Source organism: Watersipora subatra, chromosome 2 (assembly GCF_963576615.1).
Source record: "Watersipora subatra chromosome 2, tzWatSuba1.1, whole genome shotgun sequence".
Taxonomy (NCBI): domain Eukaryota; kingdom Metazoa; phylum Bryozoa; class Gymnolaemata; order Cheilostomatida; family Watersiporidae; genus Watersipora; species Watersipora subatra.
Window position 1 is genome coordinate 41,006,573 of NC_088709.1, and position 24,218 is coordinate 41,030,790.

The window sequence follows — 24,218 nt, forward strand, 5'->3', positions numbered from 1 at the left end:
AAAATATGGTGTATATGCTAAATGCTGTGAACAGGGATGCTCTAAAGTTAGTACCAGAAATCACCATGATTACCTTAGATGCTAACTCCTACTGTACACTAATTTATATAACCAGTTTACACCAGAACCGTGTTTTTCAGGCATGTCACTCGTATGTATGAATCCAGTCTTGTTAGCAATATCTTATAGAGTACTTTCAAGTTAGGTAGGCAAATAAGTAATAAGAATAGAACCAATATCTGAACATTACTAAATTGGGTTTAATAGTATTCCATTCTTGTTTTGTTATTGCTATACAGGCATTGATAATTCTGCTCTTGTCAAACTGTTGGCTATCCAAGTACGGGATCTCAAATTGTTGGATATATATATATATATATATATATATTTCTAAAAGTTGGTCATATATGTGCTATTCCAGCTATAGCTATTAAAATCTTGGAATTAAAATTCCGTGTTTGGATGGATTTGAACTCACTACGAATGCATCCGTAAGTTTTTTATCCAGACGCTCTCTCATTGAGCTTACAAGGCGTCATAACCAGAGTTGAGTATGTCATCAAAATAAAGGGATTCCAACCTATGACCGGTTTTTTAAACTGTTTGTTTTTGGGCTTTTAAGAGGTTGTAATCACATTTCCACATATTTGGAACCTACAACACAGCAGAGTAAGACATGGTAAACCTTTTGGTACTAAATAACTGTAATGTGAATTTTGTTGCAGGTCAACATTTAAGAAATATTTTTCGTAAGGTTCAATTACTATATCTGCGTTCAAGGCCAATTCTTCTCGCGCAGATAAATGTGTCATGATCACAGAAACCATGGTTAAGTAGGGATTATAAGATTTAGAGTTTTCTGCATTAACAGAAGGAGAAAATTCTCACAATTATTTTGCAAAAATTTTTTTGATTCTAGCTTAATTACAACAGATTTTATGGTCAATAAACGGAATGCATGTTTACCATCAGTGCGAAAACCTAGTTCCGAGAAAACTGGTGTTAAAGTCTGAGAAACGAAAACTGATGCACAGTTTTGTTTACATTTCAAAACGTCATAGCAACCAATATTAAGAGGTTGTGATATTTATCTAGATTTCTGTCTTTATATCAAAAAAATTATGCTGAATTTAAAAACCTAAACAGATTTTGGCTGGTTGTCATAGAAATGGCTGTATATCTATAAGAGAATGTATTACCTAATTTTGCAGATATTAAAAACGGCTTGGCAGTGCCGCGATATTGAGCACAACCATAGTATGATCAACAAAATGTTAAAAAAAAAATAACAGTAACATATTGCACATCATCGGTCTCTCTATACTTTGATCTTGCAAATTCGAATAATTTTTCTTTTAATCAAATCTTATAAAATCAAATAATTATTCTTATAATTAAATATTGTAAAAATCTTATATGAATGGTTAGGAATATATCATGGTCATTCCCTTTACTTATACTGCTTTTGGCATCAGTTGGAATACCAAAGTACTCATTATAAGTGTCCAAAATGTCAGAATTATCCTTCAAATCAACAAAAAAGAAACGATTACGTTTTTCGGACGCCATTTTTCAGTACTTCCTGTTTAGCATAGCAACGGTTTTAAGGGGTTTTTCCGAGGTTTTAAGACATTTATTATCTAAACTGACTTCAGATTCAGAAAGATCACTCTTTGATTGGTCCAGAAGAGAAAGTTACAAAAATCCTTACCAAAATTATAAATTCAGTTAGTGCAACTTTAAAGTCGAATAACTCAACTTCGTGATTTGCGACTTAACCATGGTTTCTGTGACCGCGACCCAAATATATTATTTCCATGGGAAGAGCCTCAAAATTCTCTATCCGTTTGTTCAGACAAAGACTGTACGATATCTCATGTTCAAAGTTTTGATAGATAGCTTCTGGTGGAACAGTAACCTTTTTTGTACACACACACTTTTATGCAAGAATTGTTATTATTAATTAAACATATTCAGGATTTCTATTTTGTTTACTCAGTTCATATTAATTGTAACATTACCGAATCATCTTATATTGTAATTGCAGCAGAACAGATTTAATTTAGCTATTACTTGCTAATTACTTCACATTTCCATCTAAACCTTTTTATAGTTGTTTTATCTTCTTTATTAGATTTCCACAAAACATTTTCCTAATGATATATAGTTTGAAAGTTACAGGTGTTTGACAATGTTTAAAAACTTTCAGTTGTTTGTATTTTCTATTAAATTATTTCAACTACACACAAAATTTTCTCATGATATGTAGTTTGAAAGTTAGAATGGCAAATGTTGTTATATGTTAAATACAAATCAATTTTATGAGCAACACCAGGTAGTACAGCTAGTTCAAGTATAATAATAAGTAGTAGTAATAAAAAGTGTTTTTTACAACTTATACAACATTTACCGTTATCATTTTATATGGAGGGTTTTTTCTGTATGAGCTAAAAGTTTAATTATATTTAGTTATACACATATTTATAGCATTTTTAGGAAAGTCCGGCACATATTTTCTTGTAGTAGTTCAAACGTATTAGCTGAAGCATGTGTACCATACTTTTCGGACTATTAACCGCACCCCTATATAAGCTGCATCTGTTTTATTTTCCAAAAAACGATAATAAAACAATACATAGGCCGCACCTTTGTGTAGGCAGCAGAACTCAGGACGGTGCTTTTTAACACGGCAGCTATTTGGCCGTTTAAAACGGAACAGTGTCTAACGGCACTGTTTCGTATTGACCGACACTTTTTAACCTAGTGCCTAAAGGAACAGTATCGTTAGGCATTGTTTTGTATTTTCTTTCATCACTAAAGGTGCACTAACCGTAGATTATGGTTAATGTGCCCTAGCGGTCAAAGAAAAAGCCACAGAATAGCCGCACCCTTACATGCGCTGCATGGCTCAAATCAGAAAAAAGTAACAAATGACAAATAAACATTAAAATTATATACACTGTATATAGATGGAAATGTAGTTTCCGTTTTATCCATCCATGTATAATGCTTTGAATTTTGTGATTCTATGTCTAGGGCAGATTAACACTGGTCATTAGTAAATGAAGTCCATGAACATCCTCATATTGTCCACAAACTCAAAACTACAGGACAACAAAGGCTGTTTTTGGAGTTTACTTATAATCTCCTACTTTCTACCTAGTGTGTACTTTTTAATATTAAACAAATCCTTCATCTGTCAGTCCCAAGATATTCCCTAGTATTGAATGATGTAGGCTATACTGGAATTCTATTTATAACGCAAAAAGTTTTTAGTTTTAGAGTATCTTTAAAATATTATAAAAATTGTTTCAATTTGGATTAGTTTAAGCATGTTGCTATACGTTTGAAGGAACATTGGTGCTGCTACTAGAAAACTCATCTAAAGGGAGGCGTAATAGCAATCAACGAAATATTTTTGCAAACATCAATATAAAAAACAGCTTTAATTTGGAGTAGTTTACTCATGTTTGTCATACTCATGAAGGAACACTAGTGCTGCTCAATCACAAATGCATATCTGTATCGTTATAAGTATTTAATTAACTATAAACTAAGCTATATGGTGTGTAAAACTTAGTAATCTGTTCATGGCATTAATACATCCTCACAATTTTATGTCTGGAGATTTTGTCGAACTTCTATAGAAATAGCCTAAATTACGTCACCGATATTAACTTGCAACACCAAATTGGTGAGTATTGGCACTGTCCCACAGTTTTAAATACTCATAGTAAAACATAAGTCAATTTATGATAAGAGTTATTTTGAAATTCAAAAACTAAAACAATAGATACTGCGTTGTGATTTGTTAACTGTCTTGTGGTAAAATTTATCTAAAAATACAAACACAGTGCGTGCAGAGTATACTACTGCTGCACTAAATACGACAATAGACCACATTTCCGGATTTCTGATACATATACTAGTATGTAATGGATGAAACGCTAACACTCGTAATCTAGGCCTACACGTAAATTAAGCAGCATTTCCATTATTATTAAGGCCACACAATAGATGTAAAGCTAAGCTTCATTTTGACACAAGTAAAAATAATAAAACCAATTATACTGCCACATAATAAAAAATTTTCCCAAATTCAAACATTAAACTTTTTGAGGTTCCGCCAAAAGATCTTGTACTACCGTATATGCAAAGAAACACTAAGGGCAAAAACTGCAAACAAGATGTCAATATTTGTGAGTAGGCTAATGCAAATACAATTCCGTGTACTTTATGCTAATAAAAAGACGTGTAAGCTCTCTGTCATGGTCTACAAATCAATATTACCTTAGTGTTCTAATTTTTTGAGTACCAGTTTCCTTATTTTAACTTCCTGAGAAAATTTGTACTAAACTCAATGCCGAGTTTCAAGCACGCTCTACTGTTACTACAATATAACATGTGTGATTGTTTGGATCGTTACGACAGAAAGGCGGAGCTTTCTTTCACTAGTTTTAGCAGAGAGGACAACTCATAGGTGAACAAAGCAGACAACTCCCTTTATATGAGGTTTCTCACTAAGCGAATTTTAACTAGTTAGACATAAGAGACATATTAGCTTATCTCGTGCTTGCCAAGTCTTTTTCCTAAGATATTTTAGGTTTACTTATCATGCAATCAAACTATAACAGTTGAGGTATTTTAATTAGGTACAGTACAAGATTAGTTTTTTTGTGAAATTGTAAAAGTAATTTTATAAAAGCAAAGCCATACCAAGAGCAGGCAGCTTCATCTTTGCAATAAATGAACTGAATGACAAGTAAAAGCTAAAATGAAAAAACTGAAATTCAGCTCAGTAGTAAAGCTTTGGCTTGTAAATGTTTGACCCATAAATGTAAGCTTTACAACTTGGAAAAGTGATATCATGGTTCTGAAGCTCACGGTCGCAGAGATATATTTAAAAAACGAGAACTGCTATCAAAGGTATTATTTTTTCATTATGTTGCTAATATTCACCTTGTCTGTAAATAATTCTTTCTGTAACATTAAATGAGTATAGAAAATTAAGCTTGCCTAGTTTCATGTATACAAAGTTGTTTTTATTAAATAAAAATAATCATTTAATACTTTTTCAATTAAGATTATTAGCACATTTGTTTTGTAAATAGTTTGCAGTATTTTTACTGAGTCAACTGAAAAGAAAACAGCAACTGCTGACCTAAAGTTTTAACACAAACTGGTCTTTGTTTCTTGGCATTTCCTCTGTACTATTAAAAAGAAGATTACCCAGCCTTATCAATTTGAACTTAGCTTATAACATCAAAACCTTTACTAATATAAAACATTCATTTAGTCTGTGTTTTAAACTGTGTTTTTAAACATCTGCAATAAATGCTCTCATAACATGATTGATTCATTTTGAGAACGTTTATGTTAAGGGGATTTTATGCTATACAAACGATAACATTGTGAATTGCTTAATCTGTTATAATGTAGCCACAAACTCACCCTTTTCATCCTTCAAATAAAAACAGTAAGTAAGTATAATTTTCTCTTCCACCAAGTTCCCCATTGCCTTATTCTCCATAACCATGTTTCTAGTGCTATGTTCTCTGCAAGCCGGTTTTTTCATCCTGTTTTTTATTACCACAACATATCTTTGACTTCTGTCCATCCGGTCTAAGAACAATGCACAGTGCAGATTATTAAAATTTAAAAAGTGATGAATATTTACGCTTTTAGACATAACACACTTGGTTGATATTTTGATATTCTTCAAGCTAAACTTGACAAAGTTTATTAATAACCTTATTTCCACCTTAATATTTGCTATCATCTTATAAAATGCGAGTTAACTTGATATGATGTGGTGTAGAAAAATATATTATTCATCAAAATTGATGTTCTCTCAAGTTCTCTGTGGAGACATCTATTTTGGTATACTTTAGTTTATTGCCGTTTTTTTGTTTAGGTAACCTTATCTTTCCGATTAATGACTCTCCTTACAGCTGTGGAAGTGACATCGACATGGAACCAGGCGACTTCGGTTACATCCATATTTTCTACTGGTTTGTTTTCTACTGGCCCATCAAGAACATTGCCAATAAGTTTTTAATGCCTGCTGTACCTTTTTCTTTGAAACCATGTCCCCTATATGTTTTCCATAGCCATGTTGTCTATCATTTTTTGCTCTGCAACTATTTTCTTTATATTCATTCTCTCTACAGTCTTGTTCTCCGTAACCATGTTTTATATAGTCATGTGTTCTACAGTCACGTTCTCTAGATCTATGTTTTCTACAGTCACGTTATCTGTAACCACGTTCTCTGTAACCATGTTTTCTGTAACCACATTCTCTGTAACCATGTTCTCTGTAACCACATTCTCTGTAACCACGTTCTGCATAACCATATTCCCTATTGCCATATTTTCATTAACTTAGTTTTCAATTGCCACATTCTCTCTAACCAATTTTTCTTAGACATGTTCTCTATAACCATGTGCAATATAGCCATGTTCTCTATAGCCACGTTTTTATTGTCATGTTTCCTTCACCCATTTCTCTTTAGTCACATCATGCTATGTATGTCTGTGTTCTCTCTATTCATGTTCTCTATATACATGTTCTCTGTATTGAAATGATACAAAATTGAGGTCAGCAGTGTGTTGTATTTAATTTTCTACTTTGCGACGCAGTATACATTAAAGATATGTGTAGGTATGCCTGCAAAAATGTATGACCATTAAATGAGAGCAGATGATTCTGGTTTTGGAGGTTGAGGTAGCTCAATTAATTTTTAGTGTCTTTTTTATGAGGCCAAATAGATGAAGAATATTTGCAAATAGACGAAGAATCTATATGAAGACCCCAATGGAAAAACCAGGGATGTCACACCTTTGCAGTTTCGAGAAAATCAATTTTTAAAAGTTGCCTTGCTCAATAAAAAATAATATTTTTTCAACTTTAATCCATGCTTAACTATAATATAAGTTCTGTAACACAACCAGTAATTGTTAGCAGTTTAAAGTTTCACTACAACGTCTAAATTTCATCCTTATCTGCTGTCACAACATCACTGGTTGTAAAATTGTCAAAATATGGTTGATTCTCTAGTTTGCAAAACTGTTTAAAAACTTGCCAATCTTGGTATTTACCTTTGCTGAATGGCAATCGACTGATGGTAATGATAGTTGATTGAGTTCAATGAGAAAGCTTAGACGGTTTTTAATAGCACTCTCGATGTAACTGCCATTTCACGATTCTCTATAAAATGCCATGAGCTTGCTTTCCGTATCCGCATCTTTCACTTGACGTATAGGCCTAGTTTTCATTGGGGCAAGTGGTCTGGTACATCTGTTTAAGATATTCTGCGTTATTAAAGAACTTTGAGCTTTTAAGATAAATTGTATTAATGGGTTTAGGATGTTCGTGAGCATTTCAAAACAACTTTACCCAATTAGACGGTAGATCTACATCTGACTCGCAACTCACTGCAGTCATGTCTCAATCACATTCTTTGTAAGAATGTTCACACATTGAATAGCTTATTGTGATCTTGTTAAAAAGGTTTTCTCATGCACACGCCAATGAAAATAGTGAATGAGTGTGTAGTTTTTGTTCTGTCCAGCGTATCCATCACAACGAATTTAACTCCACTACTTCGGGACCTATTTGACTTTCAATGGGGCCTTCTTCTCTCTACTTTACACACAGTTACAGTGCACCCTCGAGATACGATTACCCTGATATACGATTTTTTCACCTTACGAAGTCAAACTTTGTGATATCTTCACCTCGCTATACGAATTTTATTTCACCATACGAATTTGAGAAAAGTTTTGCCCAAGCTAAAATTTGGCCGGCGGTGTGCTCATAACACACGTCGAAATAAAAAAGACACCGAAATATAGTTTGCCCAAAACATTTTTAGAACGTTTAGAAGAGACATGATGATCGACTTCTTTCATATCCGCGTGAAAAATTTCGTGTAAAATGCACAAGCGTGAGCAAATATTCATCTGTAAAGTTTTTATAGCTTTTACTATAAACTTTTAAGTCAGCATACATATATAACTACAAGTATCTACATTTAATTCGTTATCTATGGAATCTGAGACCGATACAAACGTTACAAAACGAAGGAAAACTGATTTCTATGTCAACAAAATTGGATGTCGTAAATAAGAAGAAGGGACCCGTATTATCAACATTGTCAAGGAAAATGATCGCAACCAATCAGCATTTGCAATTATTATTAAAACAAGAACTCCATTAAAGCAAGCACAAGAAAGAGCTTCCGACTGAAGATTTGAATGAGCTAGGTCATGCACGCGATCAGCATTCAAAAGGAGCAACCATTTAGTGAAGGCGAGGATGTAGAAGATACAGAAAACCCCACATTCGCAGAAATATTTTAAGTGTTTAATTTACTGATGTGGACTGGTACATTAAAACAATGCATGTATAATATATGTTATTTATTTCTTGTGTGGCATGTTTTTCATATTTCATACATTTTATTTGTTTCTTTTTGATTTTATGTTTTATTCTCTTGTTTAGCCATGTCTTTGCATATGGGCTTGTTATCTTCTACGTGAATACAATTCATCGTATGTATGTATGTAACTCATATAACTAGCTACTCAGGATAGTTGACGCATCCACATTACTTTCTGAAACTTGCTAAAGCCCTGTCCCCCCATAGGGTATAAATACGTACAAACTTTGTTTGTATGGTTACATTAATTCTTGTGCACATTTCATACAAGACAAACTACTGTACCACATTCTCTGGATCCTTTTACAAGCGCTAGCTAGCAATTTTCTGCATTGCACCATCAATTTTTTCGTAGAAAAGGTAAAAGAATTGGACAGGAATGGACAACTTCTTTTAGCCTGCTAAAAAATTCCAATTCATTACGTTTTAAATTTATTTTCAAGTGTACAGCACCATAATTAGCATTGATACGCTTTTGCCTCGCTAAAACCACGTTACTCCAAAGGTATGTATGTCCTGTATAGAAAATAAAATTTTATTCTTCTTTTCGGTAGCCATTAAATGGTCAAGTGTGCGAGGGGCAGCTTCTATAACTGCATCGCTCGGCCTTATTGATTTAGGTTGAAAAAGGTTTCAAACAGATAGGCTAAAGTTTATAGTGAAAGTGAAGATAGGAACTGCTGAAGGATAAAATTTCGTGATAAAAAGTTGATACATACTAAAACTTAGTTTTAAGTGTAGGTTTAGCAAGCTAAACTTACTTGAAGTGAATTCAAAGTTTATGTTATGTGTACCTTTTGAAGGCAAGAACTCCTTATCGTACGTACTATTACGTACGATTCCAATCTATTAGTAGGTTGTGTTTGGCCGATAGAATTGACATATGTTAGTATTTTTTAATATTCGTGCGGAAGGCCTCGAAAAGTGGGTCTACCCTGTTGTTTTTGTTTTGCGTGTGTGTGGCGAAAATCCTTGAGTGCGTGACCCTGCTAGCCAGAGAGAGAGAGATAAATCTTTATTTTATATATAGAATTAAGAAAACAACAACGCCTCTATTTGCAGGCAAGATAAAAAGAAACTGTTATATAATATTATAATATATATGAGTATTTGTACTGTAATGTATTACTCTATGTGGCATTTGATAAAAATGCGCTAAGTGGTTGTCAGATAATATGCTAATAAAAATGAATATATTGTTGCACTAAAGCTATATAATGAAATTGTTCGGTTTGAGTATCTATATACATTACTACTATGTTGAGTATTCGGGTCTTTGATGAGATTTCAGGTCCTTCTTATTGGTCTGTGTCCGTGGCCCTAGTCACCGCATACCCAAACCTCAAGCACCCGTTCATGACTATGTAGCCGATTTCACTGATAGCCAATCCAGGGTGGAGGTAATAGTCCATTTTTTTGCCTGACCAGGGCACATCTATGTGGGGTTAGTCAAGGTGATAATCTTTTAGTAAGACTTATGTATTCAATAACTGTTTGCCAGTTGTTTACATCTGGACTTGTGCGAGTTCTGACTACTTTGTAGTCCTTACAGTGATAGAGGAAGTGTAATACTGTTTCCTCATCTTCTAAACATGTGCACACCGGGCTGAACGTTAGTTTAGCTCTGTATTGAAACAGTTGTAGGGCACAGTGACCTGTCAATAGGTCACATAGTGTTCCTAGCTCTTCTCTTGTCTTGTTAATTGGAAGTGGCTGTAATGTCAAGTGATCAATGGGTAGATGTTAAACAAGCCCGTAAGGACAGAGTCCGTTTGCCATTTGTGCTTTATGTTGGCGTGTCCATTCCCGTTGAATGCATTTTTTAATGTTATTTTTTGAAAAAATTTTCGGATTGATGTCATCTAGATTAGTCCCTCTAGGGACAATCTTTTGTGCATCTGCTATGAACATTTTTGTGAGCAGACTCTTGGGAGTGTGAGTCAGAATGTATGTGCACTTAGTTTTGCTTAAGGTTCTCATCAGTTGGAGTCTTTGTTTTGTGTAGAGTAGATCTATTGGTGGAATGTTGATAAGTAAGTGTAGAGACTCTGTGGGAGGATTAAAATGTGCTCCAAGAATTAGTTTTAACTGTTGTGATATTGTTATTTTCTTGGTAATGTCCCATAAATATGCTGCATGTAATGACTTAGGCAATATAACTTGGGTGAGAATACTTTTCGCAGTACTACATTTGAGGCCTGAGTATATGAAAGGTTTCAGCATGTTCATTTTTTGTTCTAGGCTTCTGATGCTGTTACCGTATTGTCTTTTGAACGACATTTCTTTGTCTATAACTATTTCAAGCACTTTAGAGTGGCCTGATATCTGAATGGTGTTTGATCCCATAGATGGTGGATTAAGTTGTCCGTTAAATACTACCAGTTCTGTTTTTTGAAAGTTGATTTTCAACTTCCATTTGTTCATCCATGTTTGAATTTGCTGGCAGTTATAATGGCAGATATTTTGCAATTCTGCTGAGTCTTTACCAGACATGAGAATAGTGCAGTCATCTGCATATTGCAAGCCTGTTTCCTGCACATTCTGCAGCATATCTCTTATGTAAAGAATAAAAAAGAGCGGTGATAGTACGCTTCCTTGTGGGAGGCCTACCTCACATTTCACAGGGGTGTGCAGGTAACAGTTGACTTTTAACTGTATTTCTCTAGTTGTTAGGAAAGAAGAGATTACTTGGAGGAAGTTTCCATTAACTCCTATTTCTTTCAATCTGTATATCATTTCTTGGTGTCCAACTGTGTCAAACGCCTTTTGCAGATCTATGTAGGAAGAGAGCCGAGCAATGTCTTTTATTCTTTAAAAGTTGTGTTGTTTCCGTAATCAGTTGCAGAAGATATACATGGGTACTCCTTCCCTCTCTAAAGCCATATTGTGTCCTGGGAAGTATGTGTAATGTTTCTACCATATTTCGGAGCCTTTGTTTTAATATTCTTTCAAAGGTTTTACCAACATGGGAGGTAATGGTTATAGGTTTGAATAAACCTGCTGAATTGTAGCAGTTTTTCCCTGGCTTTTTTATAAAAATAACTTTGTTTGAAATGCTCCAGGGCCAGGTGTGTGTTTTTAGGATTGTGTTGAAGAGACAGTGTAAGGCAATGAGAAAGAAGTTATTGCCTTGTTTCAGCATCTTAGGATGAATACCATCGAAGTCAGCACTTTTGCCTGAAGTCTTGACTGCTTTTATAGCCTTCGATATTTCATCCATTGTGATAGGATTGTTAAGTCTTTTTGAATGAGTTGCATACTCGGTGGAAAAAGATTGTAGCAGAAGTGCTTCATCAAGTACAGTAGTGTCGTTTGCATCTGCATTCCCAAATATGTATTGGAAAAGATGCTGAGCTTTACTTTTGTCGTCAGTTAATACTGCCCCTTTATCATCTTGAATATCTCCAACTTGATTGTCTTCTTCAGTATAAAAAACATTCTTAAAGTTTTTCCGGAATTTATCTTTGTTTTGTTCATTTAGCTGCTTCGTATTTTCCTCTACATATGTTTGTTGTGCTCTATTTAGATCTTCTTTAAATTCACTTTTAATACTATCCAGCTGGTCTCCATTGCTGTATGAAGAACGATATTTGTATTGTAATTTTATTTGCCGAAGACGATTGAATAGCTCAGATAGCTTTTTGTTCCAGAATGGTTTGTTGTGTGCATTCATGGTACCTGATGGAATGTAGGAATCTTTGCAGTAGTTCATGATATTTTTCAACTTTTCCCAGATTTCAATTGGATCTTGTGCAGTAGTAAAATCTGCCATGAACTTTCGACTTTGATCTTCTAGCATAGCGCCAAAACCATTCCAATCAGCCTTGCCCCATTTGAAATACTTCAATGGTTCTTTAGGGATCCTGTGAGTATGAAGTTCTGTTATGATTGGTATGTGGCCTCTGCGAGGCGCTCCTGTAAACAGTTCAACAGAACTGTCTGCATGTTGTTGACGGATGTCTTTTGTTACGTTTTCAGAAGCAATAAACAAATCTATGTGTGTAGTGACCCCAATTTATTGCCTCTATCCTGGGTCATCATGATTCACCTTATATAAATGAAGCCAGTTCCTGTTGCACTGACCACAGTAGTTTAGCAGCATATCTATTATATAGCCTTATTATAGCGTAGTGCAATTAACCAGTAAACAAGGATTAACACTTTGTGAAACTTGGCAGCAATGATTCATTATGTGTATTTATCCTTAAATAATACCTTTTTTATAGATCTGAGGTGTAAACCAGAGATTCATACTTCTTGTAATAACATTTCAACATAAAAACATGTTTTTGTTAGTTTTGTATAAAATCAAGCGTAGGAATCAGCAAATTTATTTATTGTCCAGTAACTCCGTCAGACACCTCACCGAATCATGTAGTCAATTTTGACTACACTATAGACTATTTGCGTACATTTTAACTTCAATTATTTACTCACACGCAATACGTCATCTTATTACAATATATAATCTTCTGCAATCATATCAGGATTACTGACTCAATTGGGAATAGGCCAAAGAGGTATGTTTTTTTATAGTATATTATATCATTCATGTCTCATTTCATTGTTTGCCTGATAGATTTTTACGGATTTATGAATGCATTTTATGTTTTAATTGTATTGCGGCTTATCATCATTTTAATCAATTCTATATAGAACATTAATAGTTTTTCTTGCTAAATACTTTTATGTTTATTATGTTTTGTTTACAGTTTTCACGGTTCAATGGTTTATGGTTTATGATTCAATAAACTATTATTAACCAAACAATCAGTTGGACTCCATCCTTAACTCCCTATGAGCCAGTACAATGTGGCTAGAGCCATTGTCACAGAGGAATGTTGGCGCGTTATGTTTGTATATAATATCTAGTTTAAAGTTTCTGATAGCACTAAGAAGGGTTTCTCCGGCGCCATTGTGGCAATGATCCCCCCAAGCTTCATGTCGAGCATTTAGGTCCCCGATAATCAATAAATTTTCCGCATATAGGAGTGTCATTTTTCCTAATATATTTTGAATTGCTTGGATTACTTCTGTTAATTTGGTTGGATTATTAGGTGGAGAGTACACTGAGCAGACTACTGATCGATGACCTCCAATTTTAGTTATACACACTAGCATATCTGCTGAGGCAGGTTCTAGATCAGGGTATCTAGTCATCTCTATGTGCTCTTTTGTAATGATTGCAACACCTCGTTGCTTGGGGTTTTCAACATTTGGTTTTATTATATGTTTTCTACCGGTAAATACTGTAGGTGACAAACATTCTACTTTTGTCTCGGATAGACAAATTATGTCGAAATCTTTGCTCCGTATATATTCATTTAGAGCCATAATTGTGCTGTTTGATAAACCATTTATGTTTAGCTGCTAGCCAGTGCTGCTAGCTAAGCAACATTAAACAATGCAAGACCGCGTTAACGAGCGAAACGCTCTTTGATTGGTTAGCTATTGGACTTAGCCAATTTTTCCATATTACGGCTTGGACATCTCCTGTTTATTGATTTGAGCATAAAATTTAAACTCAGTTTTTCATAGGATAACACTGGTTTTTTCCAAATTTTTAATTCACCATACAATTCTAGTGTCAAAACTACAGGTAGGTAGCAATAACTCCAAAAAAAACCAAAAATGTGACATCACTGGTTTTTCCATTGTGGTCTTCATATGTATGGTAATCAGAGCTGTGACCCCTGTCCTTGTGTAGCCTGTGTCCTTGTGTAGCCACAGGTGGTTGGGGGGGGGGAAGTGCACTAGATGAGATTCCACCTCAGACAATCAGCAAAGCAGTCAAGCATGCCACCATCCACAGCAATCACCACCTTGTTGAAAAGTCAATTATTTATCTAACATTGTCTAATTATTTATCTAACAACTTCTAACATTGTCTGCTAAAAATAGATGAACAGACAGACACTGTCTTTATGATAGTAAATGTATTTCTGTTCTACATTATTTCAGACATATATAATAGTTTTCATTTTTTCTCTGCAGCTTTAACTTTACTGGTTCAGAAAAGAAGAAAAATATTAATTTAATTTGACCTTGAAGCTTTGCCTTTCCCTGTAAACCAATGATATAAACCCCCACAGGGACTTTTACGTTGATATTTATACGTAACGTATCCGCCATATTGAAGAGCTAATCGAATGCTAGTTCCATTTGTAAACAAACGATGAAAAATGACAAAAATGTACATAATGAATAGTCATTTTCCAGCTGGGTGTTAATGAAAACTCCTACACAACGTTGAGCGTGCCCTGATAGAAGAAAACCTATTTATAACATATGGAGTGGGATATATCAAATGATAAGTAGATGTAAAATAGATTTTCGTGGACCATGTTATTCATACAAACTGTTGTATTACAGATGCATAAACCCAGCAAATGATATATTCAGGCAAATAACAACTGTTCCATTATATTAAAATTTATATTACATATGCATAAATGCATATGGAAAAACTTGACACATGAAGTATTTCGATAAAAACAATACATAGGTATGCTACCAAAACAGAAACTGATTTCAAGATTTAAGTGATAATAGCTTATGAATGTATGATATGTATAATACAGTATCTGTAAAAGATGGAATGAACTACTGCAACAACTAAACGGAAATTAAAAACAGTTGTAATAGAGGATAATCAAAATAATGCAAACAAGGAAATGCAGGAATTAGTAGAGTCAGATGATTAAACTTATACATACACGCTACAGAAACTGTGTAAAAGGAGATTCGTATAGCACTGGATATTGAGCCAAGGTGCATCAGAGTTTTTTTTTTAACTAAATCAGATTAGGAATAACAGCACAACAACAGCTGCAGATGAATATTACAGCGATTACATTGTTACTGGCCTTTAAAAAGTACTACTTTAGTCTATGTATGCCACAAAGATGCACCTTGCAGTTTGAGTATAGGATTTTAGCATAATGATGCTGTCGGAGAGCATAAAACGACTGAATAAGGTTTTTGATCAATGCGATGGTTGGATATGCCATCTGCCGCATCCCAAAGCGTCTGCCAATATGCCATCTGCCGTAAGGTGTTTCCCCAGGGCATAACACATCACTAGATCTTACACTACTGATAAAATACACCACACAATGGAGTGGATCTGGCTTTGTATTAGTACGAAAGTATTGATCTGCAACTAGCAGGATCCTGATGACACCGTCTGATGGACGCACCAATCCTCCATTGTTTTGTAGCTCGAGTACAGTATAGAGATGTCGGTACTGGATACATGACTTAGTGGTAACCAGCGACTGACGGCCAATGTCTCGACAGCACTTCAGTTAGCTTTTGCACAATGTAGCCAGCTATATAGACTATACTGTTACCTATAACAAAAATTTGACATCTGAAATCATTGAGTTCCACAAACTGATCAACTTCTGGAGTAGCCTGTATGATGAGAACCTCTTTTTGAGCAGTAACATTACCTGTCTTACTAGCATAAGATTTTGCACCACATTTGCGGACAAGTTTGCAAAAGGTAGCCTTAAACTGACTAACAGTAGGATTATTATTCCAACCACCTAAATGAACGCATCAATTATAACAATTACATAAAATTAAAAAAAATGATTGTCTTATTCACATAAACATGATACCCTTAATATACAACAATACAACTAATGAAATAAGTGAAAATAAAGCAGCTCAAAATGCTACCATATCGCTATGTAAAATGAAAATGTGACAATTTTCACTGGAAGTCATTCACACCCATCTTAAGCATAAAGCCTAAAGGTTGACTTGCAACAAAATTCACATTACAGTTATTTGATATCACTAGAAATTCCACTGTCATACAGCCCACGACCAAAGAGATGGCCAGAGATATTGGCAAAAAAAGAAAGGGTACTGATGGTTGAGAAATGCAATATTAGCAGTCAAATGACCCTGCAGTGCAATAGGATAACTGCAATGGTAGCTGTAATGTACTGGGTGTGGGTGTTATTATATACAACAAACAGCAATAATGAATGGAAAAGATGTTTATATTTTACCCCTGCAATAGGAGAAATGCAATATTGGCCAATATTAGAAGTAAAATGCACTGATATTCTTAGAATAATCAATGTTATTAATATAGTAATAATAGAAAACCAATACACAATTTTGTTTACATTTCAAAACGTCATAAGTAGCAATATCGAGAAGTTGTGGTATTTATATAGATTTTTAGAAAATATATTTAAAAAGTGTTTGGTCATGACAAACAACAACAATGAAAGGAAAATATTACACGTTTATATCTCTCCCTTGCAATAGAAATGCAATGTTGGCCAATATTATAAGTAAAATGCACCGATATTATTAAAATAACCAATATTTTTAATATAGTAATGCAGCAATAATAGAAAACCTATGAGCGTTCACGCGTCTCGAAGATTTCTGCAAACTGCAGCAAAATAAAAGCTGTTATAAAAGTGTTATAAAGCTGTAGGCCTAATTTACTGTAATGTATGTAATTCAACAACAATAAAGAAATATGTTTATTATAACTCTGAAATGCAAAATTAGAAGTAAAATGGCAAGCTACTGTGTACTATACACAGTTTGAAAGTTGGTTGCGTTGAATGTAGAATGGTTTTGATAAGCGATCTTTAACGGAAAGCCAGTAGGAGCATTCACGTGTCTAAAACTGTAGCAAAATAAAAAATGTTCTCGTCATGAAGGGGCGTTGAAGTTCGGCCCTAGCTTGTACATAAGTTGTAAAGAATTTCGGCTAACGTTTCAAATAATGAAACCTTCGGTGATTGGACAAAAAACACAGGGTGATAAACTGTGTACTACAATTTCGTACCTGTAAATCGGTCTATGCCTCAAACGGTCTACGTTTATTACAGAAACCTTCGAATAAATTCGATTACAAGTAACAAATGCCATAGACTGATGAAATGAGCACGGTTTTCTCGTGAAATACGCCCTACTAAATAGTTCTACAATCGGTCGCACGGCTTTATTGGCGTTTCAATTTTTGGTCTTAACTTTTATTAAACCGAGCTTTTCAAGCTTTTTGTGGCAATTTTCGTTCAAATTAATCTGTCTATTTGTGTATAATCCGATCAGATGGGTAAGTTTTAAGATAGTATCGTAGGTTTACAAAGATTTGGTAACATATTTAAATAGGTTTAAATGTGTTTTGTATCGTTATTATACTTTAACGACTTTAAATTCCGATGCTTAAATTTGTTGATAAAATTTCTTGACGAGGGTTTGTCTCATTGTTGATGAATAATTTTCGTAAGTTGTGTGCACATGCATTTATCATAAAAACTTCCGCTCCGCTCGTGTGGTCGTGGGAAAGATTCACCATGTCTTACTCTGTTGTGTTGTAGGTGCCAAATATGTGGAAATGTGATTACAAGCTCTTAAAAGCTCAAAAACAAAAAGCCGCCGTAGATTGGAATCTGTTTATTTATCTGAAGTAGTCCTTACTTTAAGTTGAACAACCTTGCAGCACTCTGCTTGACAATATAGTTTTAAATTCACTCAATGAAACGCATCTTTCAACATTGAAAAATATTACCTTTAAATGACTTCAGTCGAACGTTTTAACCTGTTGTCAAAACATGGATCTTTAAAATGTTTGTTGCAGATAAGTGCACAAGGATCAGGCTTATTTACTTTTCTGCGGTTGTGGTACCATTGTAAATAACGAGAGTTCTCAGTTGCTTTGTTTGGAAATCTAAAAATTAAAATGAAACTGTAGTAGTTAGTTAGCAACAGTAGTAATAACAATAATATTATTACTCTCATCTCCTTACTGCTAGCTATATCCAGGTACAACAATAAATAATATTATAGGCACTACAAACATTTTTTTCAAATATAAATACAGTGAAACATGGATAACTCGCCCTCTGATATAGCGAACACATGGTTAACTCGAATGGATTTGCTTGGTCTATTCCCACACAATGATAAATGGCTTTATATAACTCGACCTCGGCACCGTTAACTTGAACAGTTTTTTGCCGAATTCACAAACGGTTTCCGTTAAATTTATTTTGAAGGAGTTTCCACTAGTCCTGGAGCTAAGACTACTCTGCTTTCTTAACAAAAGCGCTTTTAGTACGCGTATAGTGTACATATAATTTCCCCCGTATGGTGTAATGGAACCGAAAAAGAAATCGTATAAAAATGATTAATAGGGTCGCTAATGTTGTATGTTGACATTGATGATGTTATTTTCTCATAGCAATAGCATACTATGCAATATTTGTATAAACACTGACTTTCCCACATTTATGTTTATAGAGCTATTATACTCACATTAGCCTTGACTATGCTTGCGTTTAACCCTACAGCTTTTACCATATTATTCAGTTTTATGCTAGAGAGCAGAGAATACAGTTGAATCTTGATAACATATAAACTGGTGCAATAGTACTTGAAGAATATTACAATGACGACGAGGATGTATTGGTGAGGTGAATGTGAGTTTGGAGTGGATTTTTATCGTTTGGGTTACTTAATTGCAAAGACTCGTGATGGATTATGGTTCTGCTCATATTAAGCCATCTGGTGTGGCTGTGGACCCTCTGACTGTTGGGTCAAGATGGAGGAAGTGGAAACGGTCCTTTGAGTATTTTGTGGCAGCTAGGGGGATTGCTAATAATGCACAGAAGAAGGCGATGCTGATCGATCTTTCAGGAGAGGAAGTTCAAGACATATTCGATGTCTTGCCTGAAGAGACTGAAGGTGACAATGTTTATGTCAAGGCGATGGCAGCTTTAGACAGATACTTTGAACCAAAAACGAACGTACCATATGAAAGGTCAGTTTTTCGTCGAACTGAAGTAAATGAAGGGGAGACGATTACTAGTTATGTGACCAGATTACGCCAATTGGCTGTTACCTGTGAGTTTGAAGAGACTGAAAATGTCATTAGAGGCCAAGTCATAGAGAAATGCCATAGCAATAGGCTTAGAATGAAACTTTTGGAGAAAGGCTCGGCGCTCACATTGGCCAATGTAATAGCAATATCCCAAACTGAAGAGGCTGTTTTGCGACAGACGAGTGATATAGAGGCTAATGTCGGTCATGGTGCTAAGAGAGAGGGCAAACCAGTTAACAGGGTTAGCGGCACTAGTGGAGTGCGCTATAAGACACAAACAAAAGACAGTCGCGCCTGTTATAGATGCAAGTCGACCAAACATTTAGCATCAGCTCGCGAATGCCTAGCACGAGAGCAGCGGTGAGATGAGTGTGGAAGAAGAGGGCACTTCAAAGGCTCAAAGTACTGTGATAAAAGCAACATGTCTACTACACAAGCAGCTGTTGCGGACAGTTTGGACTTTACAAACAATGCGCAGGAGGCTGATGTGGATGCTTTATGTACAATTAGTGGCGAGATGTTGGCTGATGAGAGAGACAACTACTATGATGAGGTGTTTAATCTATATCCTAACAAGTCAGCAAGAACAATACTAAAACTCATTGGGTCAGATGTACCTGCTTTGATTGATTCTGGGGCTTCCTGCAATTTGATGGACAAATACACTGCTGACTCTATTAACTGTTCAGTAACTAAGACAAGTAAAAGACTTTTTGCCGATGGTAACAGATCTGCATGCTTAGATTTGATTGGTGAAACTCATGTTCATGTTTTTATGCCTGATACTAACAAACGTGTAGATACTGTATTTTACGTTTTTAATGGTAGGGCTACTACTTTGTTAAGCAGACATACTTCTGAGTTGTTGGACTTGCTTAGGGTTGGACCGGTGGTGGCTAGAGTTGCTGGGAGTGAGGCTCTAGGTGTGGGGGTCCTGGAGTTTATTCATGGGTTGATCGCTTCCCGGAATGCTTTGATGGTGTTGGGTTGCTGAGAGATTTTCGGGTTTCATTGCACATTGATCCGAGTGTTCCACCAGTGGCTCAGTCTGTAAGACGCCTGCCATTTGGCCTTCGTGAGCTCACAGAAGTCAAACTAGATGAGTTGCTAGAGCAAGGAATTATTGAGCGTGTTGAAGGACCCACTAGATAGATTAGCCCAATAGTTACTGTTCCTAAAGATGAAGGGAAAGATATTCGTCTATGTGTTGACATGCGCCAGGCTAACAAAGCTATTATTAGAAAGAGGCACCTTATACCTACAGTAAAAGAGTTGTTGTACGATTTAAACGGTGCCCAGTATTTCAGTAAGATTGATTTGAAACAAGCGTTTCATCAATTCGAACTGGATCTTGACTCTAGAGATATCACAACTTTCATTACCCCTTTTGGTCTTTATCGGTATAAAAGACTAATGTTTGGGATGGCTTCAGCACCGGAACTGGTTCAGTACTAAACCCAGAAAGCTATCACTGGCTTGGCAGGGTGCCAAAACTATGCAGATGACATTGTGATATTTGGTAAGAATCGTGTAGAGCATGATGAACGCTTAGCTGAGTCCATGAAGCGAATGAGTGGTTTAGGTCTGACGTTAAACGCATCCAAGTGTGTCTTTGGGGTGGCCAAAATAGACTTTGTAGGATTTCAGATTTCTGCTGATGGTGTTTCCCCTTGTCCCAAGAAATTGAGCTCTATTGTTAGTGCTAGGGAACCTAAAGATGCCTCAGAGTTACAAAGTTTTCTTAGGTTGGTAAACTTTGTTGGTAGATTTCTTCCGAATTTATCAACTTTGGCTGAGCCGTTGCACCGGCTAACTAAGAAAGGGTTTCGATTTCTGTGGAGTAAAGAACAGAAGTCTGCTTTTGAAGGCATAAAAACTTTGATGTCAAAGACAGAGACACTAGCATATTTTGACCCTAGTGCTAGAACTACTGTTACAGTTGATGCTAGTCCATTTGGGCTGAGTTGCATTTGAAGTCAGAAGATAGCTGGTGTAGAGCGTGTAATAGCTTATGGGCATCGAAGCTTATCCTCTGTGGAACGGCGCTATTCCCAGACAGAGAGAGAGAAGCAATAGCTATTATGTGGGGCTGTGAGCATTTTGCAATGTATCTCATTGGCTTGCAGTTTCGTCTTGTCACTGATCATCGTCCACTGCAGTTTATCTTCAACAAAGTACAATCTCGACCTTCTGCTCGCATTGAGCAATGGGTGTTAAGACTGATGGCATTTGATTATGCAGTGGTATACAAGCCAGGTCAGGAAAACATAGCTGACCCATTGTCAAGGCTTTCTGCTAGTCCAGATTGCATCAGGAATGTGGCTAATGTTGCTAATGAATATGTACATACTGTAGCTAGGTTGTCAGTTCCAAAAGCAATGTCATTTGATGAGGTCAAGAAGGCATCTATTGAGTGTTCTGAGATGAAACTAGTGAGAGATGCTTTGTTAGATGAAAGATGGTCTACTTGTTTACCAGCTTACAGGTCAGCGTACACGGAGTTGAGTGATGTTGAAGGAGTTTTCATGAGAGGCAACAATATAGTCATGCCAGTGGTGCTGCGAGCAAAGGCTGTGGAGTTGGCACATGAAGGTCCCCAAGGAATAGAAAAGACTAAACATCTACTTCGATCCAAGTTATGGTGGCCAGGAATGGACACAGAGGCAGAAGTTAAATGTCAAGAGTCCCATGAGTGCCAAGTGGTTAGTGCACCTTCAAAACCTCCTATGGTATCTACTAAAATGCCAGATCGTCCATGAGAGCATATAGCCTGTGACATCTTGGGACCTCTGCCTAATGGAGAAAGTGTGTTTGTAGTAGTTGACTACTACAGTCGTTACTTTGAAGTGTGTTTTTTGAAGTCTACTCAATCAGATAAAATCACGGCAGCTCTTGATTCCATTATATGTCGATGGGGTGTTCCTTTAAGTGTCAGGACTGATAACGGTCCGCAATTTGTCAGCAGCGAGTTCCGAAAGTTTTTGCAAAGTTATGGGATTTATTGATTATCAACTACCCATATGTGGCCTGCTGCTTATGGAGAGGTGGAAAGGCAGAACAGGAGCCTGTTAAAAAGTCTCAAAATAGCACATATTTCCAGTAAGGACTACAATGCTGAGCTTAGAAGGTTTCTGCTAGCATATCGTTCCACACCTCATACAGTGACTGGTGTAGCTCCAGGTGAACTAATGATGTGAAGACCAATGAGTACAAAGTTACCCAGCCTTGAGAGACAGGAATCTCTGGATGGTGAACTGCGGGATCATCAAGCACTGGCTCAGGAGAAAAGTAGGACTCTTACAGATGAAGGTCGGTCACAGGAGGACATAATTGTAGGAGATAAAGTTTTGGTAAGACAGGCCAAGACTGACAAGCTTAGTTCTACATTTCATCCACTGGAACAGAAGGTTGTAGGAAAGCATGGTTCAGAGATGGTGGTAGAAAGCTCCGAGGGAAAAAGAATGCGTAGAAATGTTTCTGAAGTTAAACGATTTGTTCAGCGGGGTAGTCTAGGTGTTTCTAACAATGGTTCTTCAGTTGATTCAAGTTTAGCTTTGGGTGATGTAGGTACTACTGATAATGCAGGTAATATTCCAGATAAACGTAGCATCCCAGCAGCACCAGAAGAAGGTCAGAGTGCTAAGTTTGATACGCCAATCAGGCCACCTAGGGTGCGGAATATGCCTGTGCGGTACGGAAATCCTATTAGTCATTGATTAGCCAGTAGTGTCCTTTTGTGTGAATTTAGTTGAGTAGGAATATAAAGTAGTGCTAGTCATATTATCCTTGTAGGTGTGGTGTAGAAGTAAAAAGTGAAAAAGGAAAAAAGAAGAGAAAATTTGGGTATTCATATTAGTCTGTTGTATTAGCCCATCATAGTAATACAAGTTGTTATTATTTGGCAAATATCTACATATAAGCAGTCTCAGTATGAGGTAGTTTTGGAATTCTGGGTAAACTGTGCATCAAGCTGGGTGTTTCTTGGTAGCTTGAGCATTGCGTCATTGAGTTTTGGGTTTCGATTTGGCTTGTGGTTGTGCTGTGGGGCTGGCATTGCTTGGTGCCTTCTCCTTGGTGCCTGTGGTAGCCATTGGCTGTATCCTAGCTTGTGTAACACTCAGAGGTATATGCATATTCAATACTGGTGCACTGACTTCAATTAAAGATGGAAAAGGATGTTGTATGTTGACATTGATGATGTTATTTTCTCATAGCAATAGCATACTATGCAATGTTGGTATAAACACTGACTTTCCCACATTTATGTTTATAGAGCTATTATACTCACATTAGCCTTGACTATGCTTGCATTTAACCCTACAGCTTTTACCATATTATTCAGTTTTATGCTAGAGAGCAGAGAATACAGTTGAATCTTAATAACCTATAAACTGGTACAATATTACTTGAAGATTATTACAGCTAAGATGTTTGCTTAGTTACGGCCAAGCTATAAACGTTGGAAGGTATTAGCAATAAAAATTTAATAAAGATAGACACAGCATGCACAACACGTATTGTAATAGTGATTATATGCGGATACATAAAGACAAAATGTCACAAATGGGCTCGTGGCTTGGCGTCCGCTACAACAGACATCCGCTTTACGATGGCATCACGCAAGCAAAAAAAGCGTGGAAACCTTCTGACAAACTTAAAGTACTCGAGGAAATCGAAGCAGGACAAAAGCTATCAGCATTATCAAAAAGAGATAATCTTCCAAAAAGTACAGTGTCAACATGGATTAAACAAAAAGAGCAAATAAAATCGTTATGTGATCAAAATTCATCAAGGCTAAGAGATCGTTCAACGTCGCATGATGATTTAGATGGTGTATTTTTGACTTGGTTTAGACAAGTGCATAGTGAAGGCGTACCTATCGATGGGTCAATTTTGTTAGAAAAGGCTAACAAGTT

At 35.9% G+C, this 24,218-nt stretch overlaps 2 protein-coding genes and 1 pseudogene across 2 annotated transcripts in view; 2 read left to right on the top strand and 1 right to left on the bottom strand.

Moving 5' to 3' along the window:
• The window catches only part of LOC137387868 (zinc finger protein 26-like), a 126,429-nt gene that overhangs the window by 34,725 nt on the left and 67,486 nt on the right, over positions 1-24,218 (bottom strand). The gene's annotated exons all lie outside the window — the stretch shown is intronic.
• Positions 18,956-19,666, top strand: LOC137387051 (uncharacterized). The gene has a single exon (XM_068073339.1). The coding sequence runs from the start codon at positions 18,956-18,958 to the stop codon at positions 19,664-19,666; it is 711 nt and encodes a 236-aa protein (XP_067929440.1).
• LOC137387053 (uncharacterized) lies at positions 19,724-23,158 on the top strand (annotated as a pseudogene).